Raw genomic sequence first — 21,135 nt, 5'->3', positions numbered from 1 at the left:
TATGACAAAGGAAAATTATAGTATTATTATCACAAGAACAAAGTTCAAACTAGAATAATAGAAATTACATGATACATTTCCCACTCCTAGATATGAGGGAATCGCAACTTATTCTATAAAAAAGTGCGTTTGGTTCAAAACCAAATTCAAGAAAAACAAATTACAATACAACATTATCGAAACATAGTAGCTAATAATCTCAATCAACGACGTTACGACGGGTTGTTGTAGTTGTTTTTGTTGTGAAATGGTCCTTGTCTTCCTCATCATTATTCATTCCTAAAGTGTTCTTAACTGCTTCAGTTGCACCTTGTGCCATACCCTTAACCTTCTCACCTGTCTGTTGCAAAAACCCAGCTGAGTTGTCCTTTCCTGATTGGGCAGTTTCTTTTGTAGCCTGGCCCATTTCATAACCCTTGTCTCTTGCTTGACCAGTTGTGTCTTGGGTTTTATCCTTTGTTGCTTGGGCTGTTTGTTGGGTTTTATCCTTGACTGCTTGGGCTGTTTCCTGGGTTTTCTCCTTAGCTGCTTGGGCTGTCTGTCCTGTCTTCTCCTTAGCTGCTTGGGCTGTTTGCTGGACCTTTTCCTTGGCAGCTTGTGCCTTGTCACCTATATTACCCATCATCTGGTTTGACTTTTCCTGATCAACACATCCAACAAATCATAGTTATGTTAATCCAAAAAATTTGTTATAAAACTAAACTATAGTACTTACAACAATACTAGGCTCTATAAAAAAATGTGTGCTAAATGAAATAGTGACATTTTTTGAATGTTACTAAATTCAAACTGTGACATTTTTTTATGTAGGGATTACAGTTATGTTAATCTAAAAATGTGTGTTTCTAGTCCTTCTAAAATAGGCTCTATAAGAAAAAAGGACTAAAACTAATTAACTTTAATATAAAAATTAAACTTATATTAGACATGATATATTTAATCTTATATATAGTGTGTATTGTTTACATAAAGTGCGATAAATATTATCATTTTAATAAACAAGGAAATGAAAAAAATGGTATACATAAAGTGTGAATGACGTTTATTATAATACCTCAGTTCGACCCATGGTCTCACCAGCTTTGAAGCTCTGATCTTGGGATGCCATCTTTCTTCTTCAAATGGTATAACTGCTTCACTCACTAGTTTGTCTTATATGATACAAACTTTCTTCCTATGAATTGAATATATGTAGACTACTTTTGTTGTGAGATTTTGAGTTTCATTTCATGCACTATTTATAGTGTTTCATGAGTCGTGTATGATAACCACGTGTCTAACTTCTTGACACGTGCACAACATGTGTCATCCCATGGATGGTTGTAAACTTGTATGCAATTTTCTAAGTTTAAGATGAGAAACCAACCTGTAGAATTTTGACAAGTTGCCATTACTTGAGTATTATATAATCATGCTGAGATAGATGCATGATTTTATTTTTTGTCTGACATATCTGTGAGACGTGATTTATATATGAGGCGCAAAGACAATGATGATTCATGAGTCATGACTCATGACCTTATAAGTTTTTTGTCCAAAAAATAAAAAAATGTTAGATGCATGCATCACTTAATTAGAAGAAAGCTAAATAGTGCATTAGAGGTCCATCGAAGTTTGCTTTCAAGACCATGGCACAACAATTCTCTTCTAATTTTTCTTAACTATCCGAATTCTTTTTTTTTTTATTAATATTTTCAAAAATCTAAAAGCAAATTTGATCTTTTCAGTGAGGATGGATGAAAGGTAACGATGGCGGAAAGTGCTCGAGTGTGATAGTGACAGTTTTCGGTACGGCGGTGACTAATCCTTGCGGTGGGGCGAAAGGTGTATGCAGTCATGTTAGCACTCCAACGCACAAGTCAATAATGTAACTGAGAGTGTGTAGAAAGTGTTGTGAAAAGTGAATCATACCTTGAGGATGAAGTAAGTTCACCCTTATATAAGCGCGCGTTGAGCATAACCGTCTCCGGATTTTGCGGCGTGTGATTAGGGACAGTTAGAGGACACGTGTAGGGTGATCCTCGCGCGACGGACACGCTCTTGTGAGGCGCGGTGCACTTGAGCTAGCGTATTTTCTCAAGTGCGGAACATTAAGGAAGTGTAAGTTTAGACCACTTGTCAACATGTGACTGGTCTTCTGACCAGTACCAAACAAAATTTAATTATTTATTGTATAGAAATGTTAAATTTTTTATTTTTTAAGGTATCGGATTACATGAAAAGGATCGTCATCAAATAAAGTGTAAAGAATATTGGATGATAGCTAATAAATCATAAATATATTGTCATCTAATCTAAGGTAAAAACACGAGTTAAGAGTCTAAGTAAGTGTCTTAAACTCAAGGGCATGTATGTAGATAGATTTTTAAATCCAAAGTTAAAATTATTTTTATGTCCATGATTGATAGAAATTATCTAAATATATTTTGTCTTGGTAAAAACCTGCAAGAAAATATATATTGAAATATCTACGTGGTGATAGTTTTGATTATAATTTAAGATATGACTATGAAACTATGATAGACTACACATTGTTATGGTTTTTCTTCTAAATCTTCGGTACAACTTTTGAAAGATTTGTATGAAAAATGAAGGCATAAAGCGATTTTTTTTTTTTTTTTGAAGGGATAAAGCGATTTTTTATATGTCAATGAAAATGATTTTTGAAATTATTGATTTTTTTTTTAGTTAATTGAAAACTAGAATTCTCTATCGATTTTTTATATATTTAAATATGACTAATTTTGCAAAGTTTCTTATTTATAAGGTTTCAGTTACTTTTACGTTTTCTTTATGCTTTATAGACTTATTGTGGTGGTTCAAAATTAAAATAAAACTGTGAACATGGATATGGACGTGTTTTTTTTTTTTTTTTTTGAGGGAATGGATATGGACGTGTTGTTGGTTGTCCATAAATATCTTGTAATCTTTGAAGTGGGTTTCAATTGATGTATTATTGATGAATTTTAATGTTCACATAGTTCATGCTTAATTTTATCTGATATGGAAAATTTTCTCTTCATCGAAATCAAACTTAAGTTCTCCTAAATGATTCATCCTAAAAAATTTATTAACCATTTGAGTTTAATCATTTGGCTGAGATATATTGAAACTATTGAGTCAAGAGAAAGTAAAAGTTCTATAGAAAATTAAAAATGTTTGCGTGGATATATAACATTCTTTTTTAGTAGAAGTAGAAGATGTTGATAAAATAAATGAAAAAGTTAACTACTCTGAGAAAATTCTACAATCTATTAGGATGTAACAGAATTAAAATTCTATATATTTTATTATTATTATTAATATTATAAAAAAAGGAATTGAACTATATTTTTGATAAATATAGTTTGAAATGAGTGAATTTATCTTAAGATAGTAACTCGAGGATAGGAATGAAATTTCAAAATATAATCTCTCAATTTGAGTGTCAGATGATTGATTAATATGTTGTGTATTTTATAAATTCTAGGCTTAAATAAGTAAAAGATCTATGTAAGTTGGCGCATTTTTGGTTTTAGTCCTTGTAAGTTTTTTTGTTGTGAGACAAACTCTGTATTTAGCAAACGTTTTGGATCTAGTACATGCCGTCCAATTCCGTGAAAAAACGATGAGCTGGCTAACAGAGCAATACGTGGCACTTCGTAAGTTGGCACTAGTTGATGACTGAGGTTAGTATAGGGACTAAAACCAAAAACGCAATTTAACATAGAGATTAATTTAAAAAAACGTAATCATCAATTTTAAAATTTTAAAAACTAGTCTTTCCTTCTTCTTCCTCTATTTGTTCTTTCTTTAATTGCTTGCGCCCAAAAACTCAAACCCCATTTCCTTCAACAATGTCTTCTCATTCCATTTCTCATTCATCATCAAATGAGCTGCCTATAAGTGCCAATTACTTCTTTCAGTTCTGCTTCATTTGTTCCTCCTTGAATCTCCAAAAGCAAATCAGTGTTAATTACTTCCATTTGTTTCCCTTCGTGAACCTTAATCATGGCCCATCCAACCAAGTTTGTGTCACCAAAATCCTCCTTATCACCAGGCCTTTCCCCATTAAGAAGTTCCAACATTACAACACCAAATGAATAAACCTCACCCTTTGCAGTGCACCTGAAACTTTGGTAATACTCTGGTGGAACATATCCAGGTGTTCCTGCTAGTGTGCTTACACTAAGATGTGTATCAAGTGCACTTATTAGTCTTGCCATTTCGAAATCCAAGACTCTTGACTCCATTTCATTGTCAAGTAATACATTGCTTGACTTCATGTCTTTGTGTATGATGTGAGGGATGCAATTATGATGTAGAAAACAAAGTCCTTTAGTAGCACCTCTTGCAATCAACTGTGAGAATTTAAGCTTTCTCAATTACCTCTGGAATTTTGTAATATTAATGCTTAATGGCTCTTTCTCTTTATCAATTTTCCATGTTGTAGCAGCATGGCATGCGAATTGGAGATGAACATCCTCATAATTTTTTCTGCAACCACGTATTGGCAACTCATTTGATGATGATTGACAAATGGAATGAGAAGACATTGTTCAATGAAATGGGTTTTTGGTGTTAGCGCGCAAAGCTATGGAAGGGTGGGAATGGCAGGCAGAAATGAAGAAGAGAGAAGTAACATAGTGAGGAAGAAGGTGAAAATAATATGTTTTAAAATTCAAATTTTGATGATTATGTTTTTTATTTTCGTCCCTATGTAAATTTGCGTTTTTGGTTTTAGTCCCTCTAATAGCCAATTGTCAGCTCATCATATGGCACATATTAGTCCGTTAGCCAGAGAATCGTTTTTTTGACGGAAACGGACGGCAGGGACGAATGTCAAAATGTTAAGTAAATACAGGGGTTGTTTCGCAACAAAAAAAAGATACAGGGACTAAAACCAAAAATGCGCGAACTTACAGGGACCTTTTTCTTATTTAAGCCTAAATTCTATTATACATGACATTGCAAGTTGTATTATGAAATAATAGATGAAGTATATAAGTCTCAATGGTGATCAATGGAAATGGTCAGTTATATTTTTTAATATATCTATGTGATATTATAGATTGATTATAATATTTTCCAATTCTCCATAGTAGAAGAATTTTATATTGTAAATTCGATCTAAAATAAAGACAGGGTAAGTTCCATTACGAAGTACTTGTTTATTTCATTATGATGTGGTATCTCTAGGAAATAAATAAAGCATATATGCTTGTCAAATTTACCAATGAAATCAAAATTCGCAGCTATTGACTTTGCAAGTCAAGAAGCAAAATGGTTGAAAGATTCAATGTCACTGAGGCACCTTTATGGAGGAGATCCAGTCATCTAAATCTATTGTGATCATAAACTACAAGTTATATAACTAATAATAGTGCCTATGAAAGACGATACAAATCTTGTTAGAAAATGATACTATCTCACCATATGAGACTAGGGAGAAAAGAAAAAACAAATTGAAGATCCTTTTACGAAAGGATTTTCCATAAAACACGTCGGGGGGTGGGGAGGGGGTGATTTAAAGCGTGAGTGGAGAAAATTTGGTGAATATATATACCCGATTTGTGGTCAAACGAAACCATATGAATACTGATATATGCACTACATTGTTCATCCATATGGAGTGTGATAGTGCTTACTTCGAATATGAGCAATATAAGTTCATAATGAATACATGGTACTATAGAGACAAACATTTTTTTTTTAAAGAAGCTATACAGACGCACTACATGTATCTACCATTGAATATGTGAGTGTGAAGACATAGGCCACCTTCTAAGAAAGTCGTAGACAAACTTTCTTGAGCAACCCAAAAGGAAGCAACCCAGGGTGAATATTAGGCCTTAGTTATGGAGAAATTATATCACGAAACTATCACAATCTTAAAGCGAGTAGTGTGGGTTTTAAAGGAGTTTGACTTTGGTCCATTTAAGATACCTCTATTTATACTTGTTCACTACGTACCCATATGTATGACATGTGACAAAAACAATTGAGATAAAAGATTAGAAATAGCCATTTTTTTACTGCAAAAAAAAATCCCACACACTCTCTCAAACAACACCATGTTGCTTCTTCTTCCTTTGAAACAACATGGTCGTTGACTCTCCCTCTCCTTCTCGTCGGCGTCGTCCGTCTGATCCGACTGATGAAATGAACTACTTCGAGATCAACATGATAAAAACAAAACGATCTAGATTGATATCAACAGAGATACTAAAATTGAAAATTGAAATAATTGATCTACTAAATCTTCCAATAACAACAGAATTAGAATAGAAAAGGGGGAGAGAGAGAGAGGAGAGAGAGAGGAGAGAGAAGAGAGAGAGAGAGAGAGAGAGAGAGAGAGAGAGAGAGAGAGAGAGAGAGAGAGAGAGAGAGAGAGAGAGAGAGAGAGAGAGAGGAGAGAGAGAGAGAGAGAGAGAGAGAGAGAGAGAGAGAGAGAGAGAGAGAGAGAGAGAGAGAGAGAGAGAGAGAGAAGAGAGAGAGAGAGAGAGAGAGAGAGAGAGAGAGAGAGAGAGAGAGAGAGAGAGAGAGAGAGAGAGAGAGAGAGAGAGAGGTGGAGTCAAATTTTATTATACATGAATCGATGACACTGGTTTTACCAACCGTTTGAATTAATACATCTGTTATGGAGTTTACGGTGCATGCGAGAAGGAAGATGGAGGAACGTGGTATTGTTTCATAGAGAAAGAAATGGAAACGTGTAGGTTTTTTTTTTCCGGTAAACAAATGCCTATTTGTAATCTTTTAATCTCAACCCTTAATATCGTTTTTGCCACATTCATACATCTGTGTAGTGAATAGCTGGAGGCCTCCTAAGTGGAGCAAAGTTGCACTCATTTTAAAGGCCCCGACTTAAGTGCATTATTAAGTTTAAGAATACATCACTTATTGGATATAAGGTGTTGCCTCACTCGCTATGTGTTTAATTCAATCCTTAAAACATTAACACTTAATCGCTAAACCTTTTTTTTGCCCATATTTGTTTTTGGGTTAAATATGTTTTTGGTCCCTACATTTTACGCGATTTTGAGAATAGTCCCTACATTTCAATAAATGTTTTTAAAATCCCTACATTTTTTCTCCGTTAGCGTAAATAGTCCATGTTGTCAAATTTCTAACGTGATGCCAATGTTGGCGGTTCAATCTCGCCAAAAAACGGCGGGGAACTTCACCACGATCTTTCTCCGCAGCGTCGTATATGCGGATTGCCACTGTTCGTCACATTTCCAGTGAAATATGTTGGTTTAGAGGGGAAGATTTGGAGGCCGAAAGCGATGATGTTATCGTTGAAAGTTTTTGCCGTTGCGGGTATGGAAGGTGTTGTGGTGGAGATTTGGTGGGGTGGGGTTGAACTTGTTAGGATGGCTTGTGTTTCATCAACATGGCAGTGATGGCGGGGACCAATTGCACTAACGAAGGAAAAATGTAGGGATTTTAAAAACATTTATTGAAATGTAGGGACTATTCTCAAAATTGCATAAAATATAAGGACCAAAAACATATTTAACCCTTTGTTTTTTACTTGCTTGTCATAGGGGGGATTGTTGGTATAATGACATTCAAGCATCTATATTTTCATTCAATCATTTTACCGTTAGCCTCTTATTTTTATGCCCATCAAATAAATTGAAACAATTAATTTATTATGGTCATTATCTCTTATGATAATATTCGTATTTTGGTTGAAGAAACACGATAAGTGAAAGAGTTAAAACTCAACATTATCTATCTAAAAAAAATAAAAAAAAATCCCACTCTTTATACTTGAGTTTTGCATAATGATGATGTATCATATAGAAAAAAAAATAAACTCTCCACTCTTCGTACTTAAGTTATTCTTATAGACAAACATTGTAATGATGTGCCATCTCTAAAAAAATTCTTACTCTCAGTTGAAACATTAGTTATCTTTTAATCCAATCTTATTGTTTTTATTGTTTGAAAATATTAATGTCATATGTTTGTATGATCTTAAACATTAAATAAAGAACTGCAAGAAGACAAGAGAATTAAAACGTGAAAATAGTCTAGATTCTCTTGAAGTCATGAAGGAAATTGTTCTACATGGGTTTAAGCTAATATTTCTAGCCTAAAAATATGAGGTCCATTACAACTATAAATAAATATCACGTTATCCGACATCGACTGATAGGCCATTGAATTTTAGACGATGAAACCTTCAATCGATGAAAGGTAAGGCGATGCTGGAACAACTGAGTGAGAGACATTGTTCTTTCTAGAATTCACTAACTAAATAAACAACGAGCTTCTTAATTACTGTGTCCATCAATTTATATTTTTTTTACATTACTTAAAATTAGCTAGGAAAATATTCCACAGCCAATTAGTCACTATCATCGTTTTGATTGCTATAGTAAGTTTCTTAGATGTTAACCACGTTATTGTATAGTAACATAGACTTTACCATGACTTAAAATATTAGAGTGTGCTCCTTTCAAGATCTCCAATTCGATGCTCATATATCAACTTGATTTCTTAAAGACAAAAAGAGAGGTTTTACCTAACATTTTTAGAATGTTACCAAATTCAAATAGTGACAACCAATTTTTGAAACAACCATCTTTCTTATATTTACATGTGTTTTTATTCTCTATCTTCTTCGTTCTCTCTCCACTGTGTTTGTTCAATCACACAGTAGAAAAGTGGTTGTCATCAAAATTATCTAAAACTAATTGTACAAATATCACTCCTCTTTTTTTCTATGTAGTAATCTTTTATATAGTGTTTTGAAACAGAGTAACATAAAACCTACTTATTTATTTCTCTTTTTTATTTAACATAGGGCTTTGAATGAAGTAATCAATGGAATACATTATCAAAGTCGTCAACATATGAAACCTAAATTGTTCCGATTTAGGTGCCAAATCCAACGAACTCCTCTATGGAGGAGGATTCAATGTCACTGCATTCTTGATATATCGACGTGCGAAATAGAATAATGAATGAGCAAACAAACAAAGCTTACATCAAAGAACTAAACGAGATTGAGATAGAAAACGAAACAAAACCAGGAACAGAAAATTAAAGTATTATTTATCACAAGAAGAACAAGGTTCAAACTAGAAACTAGAAAAATAGAGATTACATAATACATTTCCCTTTCACCTCTCTAGATATGAGGGAATCGTAACTTATTCTAAAAGAAAGTGCATTTGGTAAAAACCAAATTCAAGAAAAACAAATTACAATACAACATTATCGAAACATAGTAGCTAATAATCTCAATCAACGACGTTACGACGGGTTGTTGTAGTTGTTTTTGTTGTGAAATGGTCCTTGTCTTCCTCATCATTATTCATTCCTAAAGTGTTCTTAACTGCTTCAGTTGCACCTTGTGCCATACCCTTAACCTTCTCACCTGTCTGTTGCAAAAACCCAGCTGAGTTGTCCTTTCCTGATTGGGCAGTTTCTTTTGTAGCCTGGCCCATTTCATAACCCTTGTCTCTTGCTTGACCAGTTGTGTCTTGGGTTTTATCCTTTGTTGCTTGGGCTGCTTGCTGGGTTTTGTCCTTTGCAGCTTGGGCTGTTTCTTGGGTTTTCTCCTTTGCAGCTTGGGCTGTCTGTCCTGTCTTCTCCTTAGCTGCTTGGGCTGTTTGCTGGACTTTTTCCTTTGCAGCTTGGGCTTTGTCACCTATGTTGCCCATCATCTGGTTTGACTTTTCCTGATCCACCCATCCAACAAATCATAGTTATGTTAATCCAAAAATTTAACTATAAAACTAAACTACAGTACTTGGAATAACACTAGCATTACCATCAATATAAATTAGGTAAATTTTGTGGAATACATACAAATTTTAACTAATAATAAGATAGATTATTTGTTCCGGGAGCTTAGCTCATTAGTAAAGGATAATGTATAATATTAGATGAGGCCGATGGTCAGAACTCCAGATAAAAAAATAGAGCATGTTAAAAAGTGTTGGACATATGTTGGTAGCAGTTTTCTAGTACTTATTTTGCTGAATACTTACTAAGACATAAGATTTTTATCCCACAAAAAGCTGTTATGTATATTAACAAAAAATATTGTGTACATTCAAGATGATAAATCTTCCCCTCAAAAGATGATAAATCTTGAGCAAAAAAATGGAAGAATTAGGTTGAGTGAATGAAAAATATAGAGATAGAAATTGTGAATGATATTTATTGTACCTCAGTTCTGCCCATGGTTTCACCAGCTTTGTAACTTTGGTCGTGGGAAGCCATTTTTCTTTTTCAAATTGAAATAGCAGGTTTACTCGCTAGAATCTTTCCTCTTATGGTTATCTCAAGCTGTTTTTTTTTGTTTTTGTGACTTTTGAGTTTTGTTTATGTTCTATTTATAGTATTTCATGAGTCATGTATGATAACCACGTATTCAACTTCTTGACACGTTTACAACACGTGTTGCCCTAAGATGATGGTTACAAACTTGAGTGCCTTTATAGTTTAAGATGAGGAATCAGCCTGTGGAGTTTTGACAAGTTGCAATTACTTGATTATTATATGATGAAGAGATCGATATCCATTTTTATTTTGTGATAGTATAATGATATTCAAAGATAATGAACTCATGACTCATGAGCTTACAAAGGTTTAGTTAGCTAAGGATATGATCACAAGAAACAAATTATCTCAAGACCTAAGTCATATACTATACGTAAATATAAGAAGGTTTCAGTCAAGGTGGTCTAGAGAGTGGTGGAATGGTCGGCTACCAAACAAAATTATTATTTTTAACTTGTAAAAAAACTTAATTATTTAAAACAAAAATATAAAACAAAATTGAATAATTAAAAGATGCAACTTTATTGATTCATTCAGCACGCTAAAATTCTTATGCCTGGTTCTGATTTTGGTATATCCTTTAAGGCTTTAACAAAGCATCTATTTAAATTAACTTGAGTTTATTTACTAATATGAACTTGTGAGATTGTCTAACAAACTTATAAAAAAAATAAAAATGATACGTTAATTTTTTTGGCAGAGAAAAGAGGCAAAGCCCAAAAAAAGAAAAAAGAAAATTAAAAATTAAACATGTAAATTTCGAAAATGACCTCATACAAAATACTCTGCAGCCATTGGCCGAGGCTTTAAAGGGCTGAGGTGGGCCACGACCCACCCAAAAAAATATTTTTTTTTTCTATAGGGAAATTACAAAATTATCCTCAGATTATATTATTTTTCTCAAGTGGCCCATTCAGCATTCCCAATCTTTTCCCCTTCCTCTGATACGTTAGACACAACTTCTCGGTTCTCCCTCTTTGAAAACGCGGCCTAACTATAAAGCTTTTGATGTTGATACTATTTGCACTCTTGTTGAAAAATAATGTCCCATGGATTTCAATGATTAAGAGAAGATTCACTTGTGTTAAGAATTTATCAACTATTCAAGAATTATGCTCGTGTTTGGCTGCAACTGAGAGGAATAAAATTTACTTCTTGATTGATAGACTACTCCGTCTTATCATGAGTCTTCCAGTTTCTACAGCCACAACTGAGAGATCTTTTTCAACAATGAAGATTATCAAGAATAGGTTGAGAAACAAGATGGGAAGTGGATTTCTAAATGATAGTCTGACGGTTTATATCGAAAGTGTAATTAGTACAAGTATTAGTTATGAGTTAGTTATTGATGATTTCAAGTTAGTTGGATCGCGTAACGACTTATTTAAATTTTCTAAGGTATGTAGTTTACTTTTTTGATGAAACTTTGTGCTTAGCGTCTATTACAACTGAAAAATTTATGTTTATATATTAGAGTATATTTTGCTGGCCCACCCTCGATATTTTTTCTAGCTCCGCCGTTGTCTGCAGCTCCTTTGGAGGAACCTCTAAAACAATGGGCACAAAAGAATCTTGTATATGCAACTAACCAATTCGCACTTCTGTTTTCTTCAAGTAAGGTGAGGTTGATCTGAACCTTCCCAAAAAATTCAATGAGATCTCGGATTCGACAAATCAAAATGGGAATAGCCCATTAATCTTGCAATTTTCGATTACCATGTCCACTAATAGTTTGGAGTCGCTTTCCCCCATGAGTTGCAAAAATCCTTGTCTTCTGGCTATTCTTAAGCCATCATACATGCCCCACATCGATATGTTCATCTTAATTACATTTATGAGACCGCATAACATCTTATCTTATAAAATACAATTTACAGTTATATGATAAGTGTTTATGCTCCTCTCAAACACACATATATAGAAACACTTGTATGAAGACTTTAAAAAATCAATAATAATTAAATTTAAATATTTTATTACTAATTTGATGATTTAGAATATAAAATCCATTTTTATATAACTACTTCTATCGGCTTTAATTAAAAAAAAAAAACTAGTCACACCCCTAAAATCTGATTACACCACAAAATTACTAAAATACTTTTAAAGTAAAATAAATGGTTTATTGTATTATTCAATAAACTAAGTTTATGCAAACTGAGTTTACGATAGTTTATGTAAAAGTACGTAAACTCAAATTATATACACTACCCTAATCTAAGTTTACAAACACTATATCATATACAACTTAATTCACATGAATCTGAAGAAAAAAGAATTATTCACATATGAATCTCTACCGAAGAAAAAAGATGAGTCCTTGTAAACTGAGTTTACGGTACTGTACGTAAACTGAATTTACACTGTACTTCTAAAATTAAATAAAAAACATGAATAAAATAGAATCAAAGAATAGTTTCCAAATACAAAACGACATAAAATCATCATTGAAGAAGCAGAATTTCATTGAAATTGATCACACTTCTATGAATATTTGCGAGAGCAGATGAAGATTTAGAGTGGGAGATGCAAAAGAAATTTTAAGAAATTAGATGCACAAGAGCAGTTTTAGTATTATTAATAAATTTCAATGAAATTTGGGTGTAACAAAAATATTTCGCGGTGGAAGTAGAAAAAATCCTTTAACAATTGTCCAACTTATTATTTTATTTTATATTTATTCATGTTTTATAATAGAGTTTAGAACCATGTGTTAATGATATATATATATATTAAAATTTTGATTACAAATAGATACGTAATACTCGTTTTTTTTACACTGTGTCAGAATATTTTTGCTAAACACTTTCAAATAAATAAAATAGTGTTATCACTAAAGGATATTTTAGATTCTAATATAAGAAAAAAGAAAAAAATCTTACTTACTAGAGCTTGTCAGATCAAGTTAACTCTAACCTTAAAATTAACCTAGCATTTATAAGAACAGTGGTTTATATTATTTTTGAATGAATTACAAATGTGAGAATAATCTCTATTAATAGATAGAGAGTGAACCGAGTGCATTCATGCACTATGCTACAATAAGGGAAATATACAATACTACATAAATACATATAATACAATTACTATAATTACATGATTTGTTTTGTTGTCTCATTGACTTTTGAGCTGTAACAGTTCCATGCTTTGATTTGTTGTGGTATGACTTTTGCTACTCATTAATTCTTTATTATTTCATATTAATTCTCCTATATGCCCCCTCAAGATGAAGTTACCATCTGTGACTCTCATCTTGGACCTTAATTCTTCAAATTTAGCTCGAGGTAAGGGCTTGGTGAGAAGGTCAGCAAGTTGATCCTTGGTAGACACATGAGAGACTTGTAGCTTTCCATCACGTACTTGTTCACGCACAAAGTGATAGTCCAAGGATATGTGTTTCATTTTGGAGTGGAGAACTGGATTAGAGCATAGATATATGGCACCTACATTATCACATAAGAGCAATGGTGGCTTTGATAGTGCTATATGCAGCTCAGACAAGAGATTGGTTATCCACATAATTTCAGCTGTTGTTGTGGCTACTGCTCGATATTCAGCCTCAGTGGAGGACCTAGCAACGGTGCGTTGTTTCCTTGAGAGCCAAGAAATAGGATTACCTCCAAGATATATTAGATATGCAGATGTGGAAGTACGGTCATCGATATTGCCACCCCAATCAGCATCTGTGTATACTTCAAGGGTGAGTGCAATAGTTTTCTTGAGCAAAATTCCAAAGTTAATTGTGGCCTTGAGATATCTAAGTAGCCGTTTGAGATGTTGAAAATGGAGACTTGTAGGCTTATGCATGAATTGAGAGAGTTTGTTGATGGCAAAGGAAAGGTCAGGCCTTGTGAGATTGAAGTATTGTAGTGCATCAATAATCTGTCTATAAAGAGTAGAGTCTGCAGCAGTTGTGCCATCATTTAGTGTGAGTGTTGAAGTTGTGGACAAAGGTGTATATGTAGGTTTTGCTGCATCCATATCAAACCTTTGAAGGATATCTCTAATGAATTTATGTTGAGATAGGAATAAGCCTGTTTTTGAAGGAATAAGCTCTATTCCGAGAAAGTAGTGTGGTGTTCCCATATGTTTGAGAGAAAACCGGTTGGAGAAAGATTGAATAAAGTGATGAAGAAATGATGCATCATTTCCCGTTAAGAGAAGATCATCAATGTTATACCCTGATTTTGGACCTAAAAATACTCGTTCAAATTTCTTTTCTACCACTGATAATTGTCAATTTACTATTGTTTTACTTTGAATCTTCACTTTATTTTCATCTGTATATTTTACTGTCTCTGCCTCAAGGTATTTGCAAATCATGATTTTGCTTGTGTTTTTCTTGCATAAGATCATCCAAAGTGTCTTTCTTACATTACAAGTCATTTGAAAACTCTCTGAATCATTGCATTGCTTTTCTTGCATTTTAATTCAAATATTTGCAAAATCGTACAAGAAGGGTATTTTGGTCATTTCCTGCAGTGGAACCCATTTTAGTCCCTGTGTTTGTCTCTGAGTTTTTTCAACTTGTTTTACAAATCATTGTTGAGTCTTTGTTAAAAAAAATCATTTCAAAAATTGCATCTGAGTCAGTTTGAGTCAGTTTAGTCCCTAGGGGCATTTTGGTCTTTTCCCATCAAAATTTCGACAGAGAGGTATTTTAAAATACCTCATTTTTGTAATTGGTTCATTTTAGTCCTTTTGTTGATTTTATTTTAGGTTTCACTTTACTTTTTTTCCAACTTACCAATTTTAATTCAATTTTATTTTTAATTGCATTCTGGTCCCTCAAACAAGTTTCCAGAATTGCACTTTAGTCCAAAACTTTTTAAAATTGCATTTTAATCCATTATTATTAATTGCAGTTTAGTCCTCAATTTTACTTTTTTGCAGAAAGGTCCCTAGGTCACAACAAGTCTAAGGCCGAGCCATACCAGTCCAGGTGTCACCATTTCATTGGATCTCAAGTACAAGTGGCAGCTTATAAATAGTGCACAGTGTCAGAGAAATCCACAGAGACCCATTCAATCAGTGCCAACTCACAAACACGTGAGAAGATTCTCTCTCTTGGCAGTTAGGATCAAAACAGAAAATCCACCAAGAACAATTCACAAACCCTAACTTTCCAGAACCAAATTTCATCAGAAATTGCATCAATTCTCAGAGATTCATGGATGAATCTTCATCATTGAATTGAAGTTTCTGCAATTCAAGGCGCGAATTCCTCACCGGAGGTGAGAAACTCCAGCACCGATCACAGAGAAGAAAAGGAAAAGAGTTTCAAACCGGAGAAGAAGATGAAGAAAGTGAACCGGTGAAGACACCGATTTATTTTCGGTTCCCAAGCAAAATCAACAAAGCAGAGCCAAGAATCAAGTTTTTCTGAAGAATCTCGCAAAATCTCCAATAAAAAACTCAGGTAAAACTCAAACTTCATCTTTTTCCTCAAGAACAGCAATAAAGACGAAACTATGTAGATCTGTAGGAGTTTGAACGGTTTCATTCAAAAAAAGTTAAAAAAACTAAATAATTTTTCAAAACCGTATGAAAATTCTAGATCTACGTTGTTCCAAGCCTTTTTTGTGAAAATCAGTGTTAGATTCGTGTTTAGGGTTTAAAGGCGAGTAAGAAAACGTAAAATTTTTGAAATTCTGGTGAGATTAGAGGTCGCCGGAAATTGGAGATCTCACCGGAGAAGATGAAGATTTCGGCGGACCTATGAAGGTTCCGGCCAGATCTTCATCTTCCCCGGCTGTTCAATCATGAATCCGGCAGAGGAAGTTAGAGAGAGATGAGAGAAGTGAGAAGTTAGAGAGAGAAAGAACAATAGCAAATGAAAAAACCGGCGCTCCCCTCCTTTTATAGGCCAGTGAACCGGACCGGTCCAAGACCGGTCCAATTCCCTTCATTCCTGGCCGTTTGATCTAGGGTTTGATCCCTTGGATCAATCCTGTGGTTCCTGTGCGTCCGGACCTCTTAGGCTTGGGCTTGGGTTTTTTTCTTTTGGTTTTGCTGCGTTTTTGCTATTTTCTTGCTATTCACACCATGCTTTCCTGCTGTTTGAACCACTGTTCGTTCTAATTTTCTCGTAAAAATTCCTAAAAAAATTCTATGTGTTTCTTGATACATTTTTGACTATTTTGTGATTTTTTTTGCATGTTATAAAATTGATAAAAATATATGTGTTGCTTTCTTAATTATTTTCTTTTCTCTAGTTGAATTTCATGCAATTTCTCGCTTTTTCCGTTCGTGATATCTTGATCTATGATATGAACGTTCAATGTGCAATTTCATGATAAATGCCACTGTTTGTGTGTGTGTTTTGCTGTTTTCAACATGATTTGTTAATTTCTTGCCTTGCAAGTATTACTTTCCTCTTTGTATTGTGGTTATTGTCGTCATTTTTTACCGTTTACCATATATTCCTTTGTTTGCTCTCTTCGCCATATTTTCATGCCTTATTTTACTAACCATTTTTTGTTCTATGTCTCATCCATTTTATAGCATTTCATCATTTCATTCCTATTCATTTTTTATGTTAAGTGGACATGTAATAATTCTAGGTAGTTTAATTTCCTTTTAGTTTCTTGCAAGACCATAGCATGTAAACTAGGGCAAAGTGTAAAGGACAATGGACTCTCTATAATGATGTACACCGACACAAGCACCGACACGCACACACGTTGTATGTTTACCGCTTAGATGTATGTTTAGGAAACGCAATACTTAGAAAAAATATCATTTTCCCGGAAATAACCCCATAACTCAAATCTTTCCTAATAAACCTTGGAGTCAAAACTCCATTGTATTTTCCTTTATTTTCTTAATCAAATTCAAATGAATCTTAATTTCTACTTAGACATTTTTTTGTTAATAATTGAACCAACAATTCACTATCTTTTCCTCTCATGCCTTTACGGCCTCTTTCTCTTCTTCAAAATCATTTTCAAAAACTAAAATCAATTGAACACACCAAAAATACTTTTGGAAGAGAACTACATGGAATTTTGATCCCTTAAAAGGGTATGTAGGCAAGAGGTCAAAACCTCTCCAAGTCCAATAAAATGAAATCTCATACACTTTCTTTCCAAATCCTTAAACTAAATAAACTTTCTTTTTAATAAATAAGCATAAAAGTAAAGCGTAGACATAAAGCTAGGAAAGCGGTTCCTATAGAATACTATAGTCGTTACGGGTGCTTAATACCTTCCTGTAACGAAAACGACCCCCAAACTTAGAGTTTTTAAGGGTTTTCTCAATTTTACCCTTCCCAAGAAAAAATAGAGAATATCAAAGATTGAAAGGTTCAAGCCTAATTAATGACTTGATACCCCAAAATCGTGATAACAATCAACATAAACCAAAAAGTATGCAAGAGTAGTACCTGAGGCATATATGAAGAGCGAAGGATCACTTTGGCTTGTAGTGAACCCTTGAGAGGTAATGAAGGTTTTGAGTGCATCATGCCAAGCTCTAGGTGCTTGCCTTAGGCCATATATAGCTTTGTGTAGTTTGCCTTAGGCCATATATAGCTCTGATACCATATAAGAACAGTGGTTTATATTATTTTTGAATGAATTACAAATGTGAGAATAATTTCTATTAATAGATAGAGAGTGAACCGAGTGCATTCATGCACTATGCTACAATCAGAGAAATATACAATACTACATAAATACATATAATACAATTACTATAATTACATGATTTGTTTTGTTGTCTCATTGACTTTTGAGCTGTAACAGTTCCATGCTTTGATTTGTTGTGGTATGACTTTTGCTACTCATTAATTCTTTATTATTTCATATTAATTCTCTTATAGCATTTTCCCGCTCATTCTAAAGCATTTATTTCCAGGTTTGACCTCCTCATCCTTAATCCACGCCATAAAGTCATTTCATTATAGGTTGCAGTAACCGTCATTTATAACACGATTGCATATTAATTGTCATCCCAAATTTGAAATGTGAATTAGGTATATTGTAAATAGAATAACACACGATCCCATTAAAAAAAAAAACACGGCTGAAAAATTAGACCCATGAATTACATACAAAATTGTATAATGGAAATAAAATAACACACAATCAATTGTATATTGATTAACATTAAAAACACACGGTTGAAAACTTCTTTAAAAAAAAAAGAGGTCACACGGTTGCATATTAAAAAAACAGCACCTTTTGCATATTAAAAGAAAACCACACGGTTTGCATAATGAAAATAAAAAAACACCCAATTAATTGTACATTAAATAGCATTAAAACCACACGGTTGAAAATTTCTTTAAAAAAACGGGTTAATAGAGCTTTACTCCCTGCAATATAACTCACTTTTGGTTTTCCTCCCCTGTAAATTTTTTTTGTCAGATTTCGTCCTTGTAATTTTTTTTTGTTTTGGAATACCCCCATAGGCCAACTGACTGTGTATTTTCGCTGATGTGACATGCTGAGTCACCTTTTTCTGATGACGTGGCTCGTTGAATGTATAATTATTTTTATTTTTTTATATGCACACGTGGCATTTGTGATTTTTTTTAAATTAAAAAAATTCTCAAAAAATAAAAAAAAAAACGAAAAAAATCTTAAAAAATAAAAAAATTCTAGAAAAATTTATAAATATGAAAAAATACCGAAAAATAAAAAAATCTGGAAAAATTAATATGTATCGAAATTTTTGAAAAATTATAAAAAAAACAAATCTTAATTAAGGTCCTGAAAAAAATTTGAATTTTTTTTAAAAAATTTCGAAAAATATTTTCTTATTATTTTAAAAAAATTCGAAATAGTTTATGTTCCTGAAATTTTTATAAGAAGTGTTATTTTTTATTAGAATTTTTATAAAAAAAGGAAAAATTCAGGAATTTAAAATATTTCAGGAACTTAATTCAGATTTATTTTTATAATTTTTTCAAAAATTCTGATATATATTAATCTTTTCCAGATTTTTTTAAAAATTTTTACAGATTTTTTTTCATTATTTTTAATTTTACCTTATTTTTTATTAATTTTTCCGGTATTTTTTCAGCATTTGTTTTCGTTATTTTTCATTTTTCTTAATTTTTTTAGATTTTTTTCGATTTTAAAAAAAAAATCACAAATGCCACGTGTACACAATAAAAAATAATAAAAATTATACAATCAGCGTGCCACATCAGCGAAAATGCACAGTCAGCTGGTCTAGGGGTATTCCAAAACAAAAAAAAATACAAGGACGGAATCTGACAAAAAAAAATTACAGGGGGAAAACCAAAAGGATCTATATTGCAGAGGGATAAAAGCCTATTAACCCATAAAAAAAGGCCACACGGTTGCATATTAAAAAAAAAACAGCATTGTTTGCAAGTTAAAAAAAAACACACGGTTTGCATATTAAAATCAGTCTATAAAATCAGCCTCTTTCTCCTTCCATTATTCTATCGTTGATTCAAATGGAGGGTCGTGGTATTGAAACTATGTTGTCCTATCACTGCTTGATAGGTAATACGGTTATTTTTTCTCACAATTACGACGTGTTTTAATATAGTTTTCTATTTTTTAAACCTTTATGATGTTGCAGGTCCTTTGCTCAAAAATCATGCTTCATCCTTTGATATTGCTGTCAACAAATATTGTGTGAAGTTTAGGACATACATAGTCGAGTATGATGTTGAAGAGGTGAATATGATTTTGTCTGACATGTTTCAATTTTTTTTTGCTATTTGTAATGGTTCTCAAATGATTATTCGTATTGTCTTATTTTAATATCCAACATGGGAGTGATCATATTGTTTTGTTTGATTGAAGGGTGAAATCTGCTGGGTGTGAGCCAGATGTCCACCATAAGACTGTGTCATTGTCTGAGGATTTCCTAAAGACGAAAAGGATGACGATTGAAAATTTGATTGAATCATCTGAGGTGGTTTATTTATGTCTCTTATATGTTAATAAGTTTCAATTTAAAATAGACAGTTGAACAAGTGGACCAAATGATCATTACTAATTGATGATCATTATTATGCAGGTATGTCAAGGATTTGTTCTTGCAACTATATGTGAACCTGAGACCAGTTTGGAATGGTACTTTCGTTCATGTACCCAGTGTGCTTCGTTAGTCACAGTTGTTCCGAGGTATACATTAGTAATTTAAACTGAATTAGAATTTATAAAATCATTAATATTGCAAGCGTTAATATGGTCTTTGTATTTCAGGTTCAAGCTGCATGTTATAGTCATGGACGATACAGGCTCCACAACATGGTATAACCTTATAATCTTTAATACACTTATAACTTGGATTATAATGTTAGAATTTTGTTATTTTATCTTGATTATTGTAAAATCATATTTTGCAGCAGCAGGTTGTAGAATGTGGTGATTCCATACTCCTGTTGGTAAGTCTTCTATGAAAAGATCATCCGGTGATATGGATTCTGTTACAAATGGAAGTGGCGAGGTTGGACAAGCATCTGTCACACAGCCGTCAAAGATGGTGCTCGTGAAAATTGAACCCAAAGATTAAAGCTGACGTAATAATCGTTGACGAGGATCATATGTTTGATGTTTTTTTAATGATGTTACCTGTTTATCTACATTTTCTTTGTCGTTAATAATCAGATGGCAGATTATGTTCTGTTCATCTATTATACAATTAGTCATTTGATTTCAAGACTTTGTTTTTCTTCAATTGCTATTTGCTATAATCTAATATTACGAATCCATAATAAAAGTCATTGACATGTTTTCGTATTATTTTCCTTCGCTGCTAATAATAATTTGGTTCATTTGATTGATTAGTCTAAACCACAATTCAGGCCATAGTGATTCCAATAAGGCAACTCTTTTAATTTATAATCACAAATTGAAATCTCCA

At 32.9% G+C, this 21,135-nt stretch overlaps 3 protein-coding genes and 1 long non-coding RNA gene across 5 annotated transcripts; 1 reads left to right on the top strand and 3 right to left on the bottom strand.

Annotated features, from left to right (window-relative positions):
* LOC25491336 (late embryogenesis abundant protein 2) lies at positions 1-1,205 on the bottom strand. 2 transcript variants are annotated; one of them, XM_039832684.1, is made up of 3 exons: positions 1,055-1,205; positions 576-640; positions 1-542 (listed from the first exon to the last, which is right to left on the bottom strand). In XM_039832684.1, exons 1-3 carry the CDS (start codon positions 1,106-1,108, stop codon positions 200-202), a joined length of 462 nt encoding a protein of 153 aa, XP_039688618.1. In that variant the 5' UTR covers positions 1,109-1,205; the 3' UTR covers positions 1-199. The 2 variants fall into 2 exon arrangements, with proteins under 2 accessions (XP_039688618.1, XP_013454682.1); XM_013599228.3 differs by having other exon boundaries at positions 1-640.
* A 2,661-nt stretch (positions 1,206-3,866) lies between these two features.
* LOC120580223 (serine/threonine-protein kinase BRI1-like 2) lies at positions 3,867-4,205 on the bottom strand. Its single transcript, XM_039833756.1, has one exon. The coding sequence runs from the start codon at positions 4,203-4,205 to the stop codon at positions 3,867-3,869; it is 339 nt and encodes a 112-aa protein (XP_039689690.1).
* A 4,820-nt stretch (positions 4,206-9,025) lies between these two features.
* On the bottom strand, positions 9,026-10,332 carry LOC25491334 (late embryogenesis abundant protein 2). Its single transcript, XM_013599226.3, has 2 exons — positions 10,171-10,332; positions 9,026-9,677 (listed from the first exon to the last, which is right to left on the bottom strand). Exons 1-2 carry the CDS (start codon positions 10,222-10,224, stop codon positions 9,237-9,239), a joined length of 495 nt encoding a protein of 164 aa, XP_013454680.1. The 5' UTR covers positions 10,225-10,332; the 3' UTR covers positions 9,026-9,236.
* A 9,644-nt stretch (positions 10,333-19,976) lies between these two features.
* LOC120580310 (uncharacterized) lies at positions 19,977-20,931 on the top strand. Its single transcript, XR_005646028.1, has 4 exons — positions 19,977-20,181; positions 20,287-20,393; positions 20,475-20,522; positions 20,618-20,931. It is a non-coding gene; the product is annotated as an uncharacterized lncRNA (long non-coding RNA).
* The last annotated feature ends 204 nt before the right edge of the window (positions 20,932-21,135 follow it).

Source organism: Medicago truncatula, chromosome 4 (assembly GCF_003473485.1).
Source record: "Medicago truncatula cultivar Jemalong A17 chromosome 4, MtrunA17r5.0-ANR, whole genome shotgun sequence".
NCBI lineage: Eukaryota > Viridiplantae > Streptophyta > Magnoliopsida > Fabales > Fabaceae > Medicago > Medicago truncatula.
Note: the sequence above shows the minus strand (reverse complement) of the source record. Positions and strands in the feature narration are given on the sequence as shown.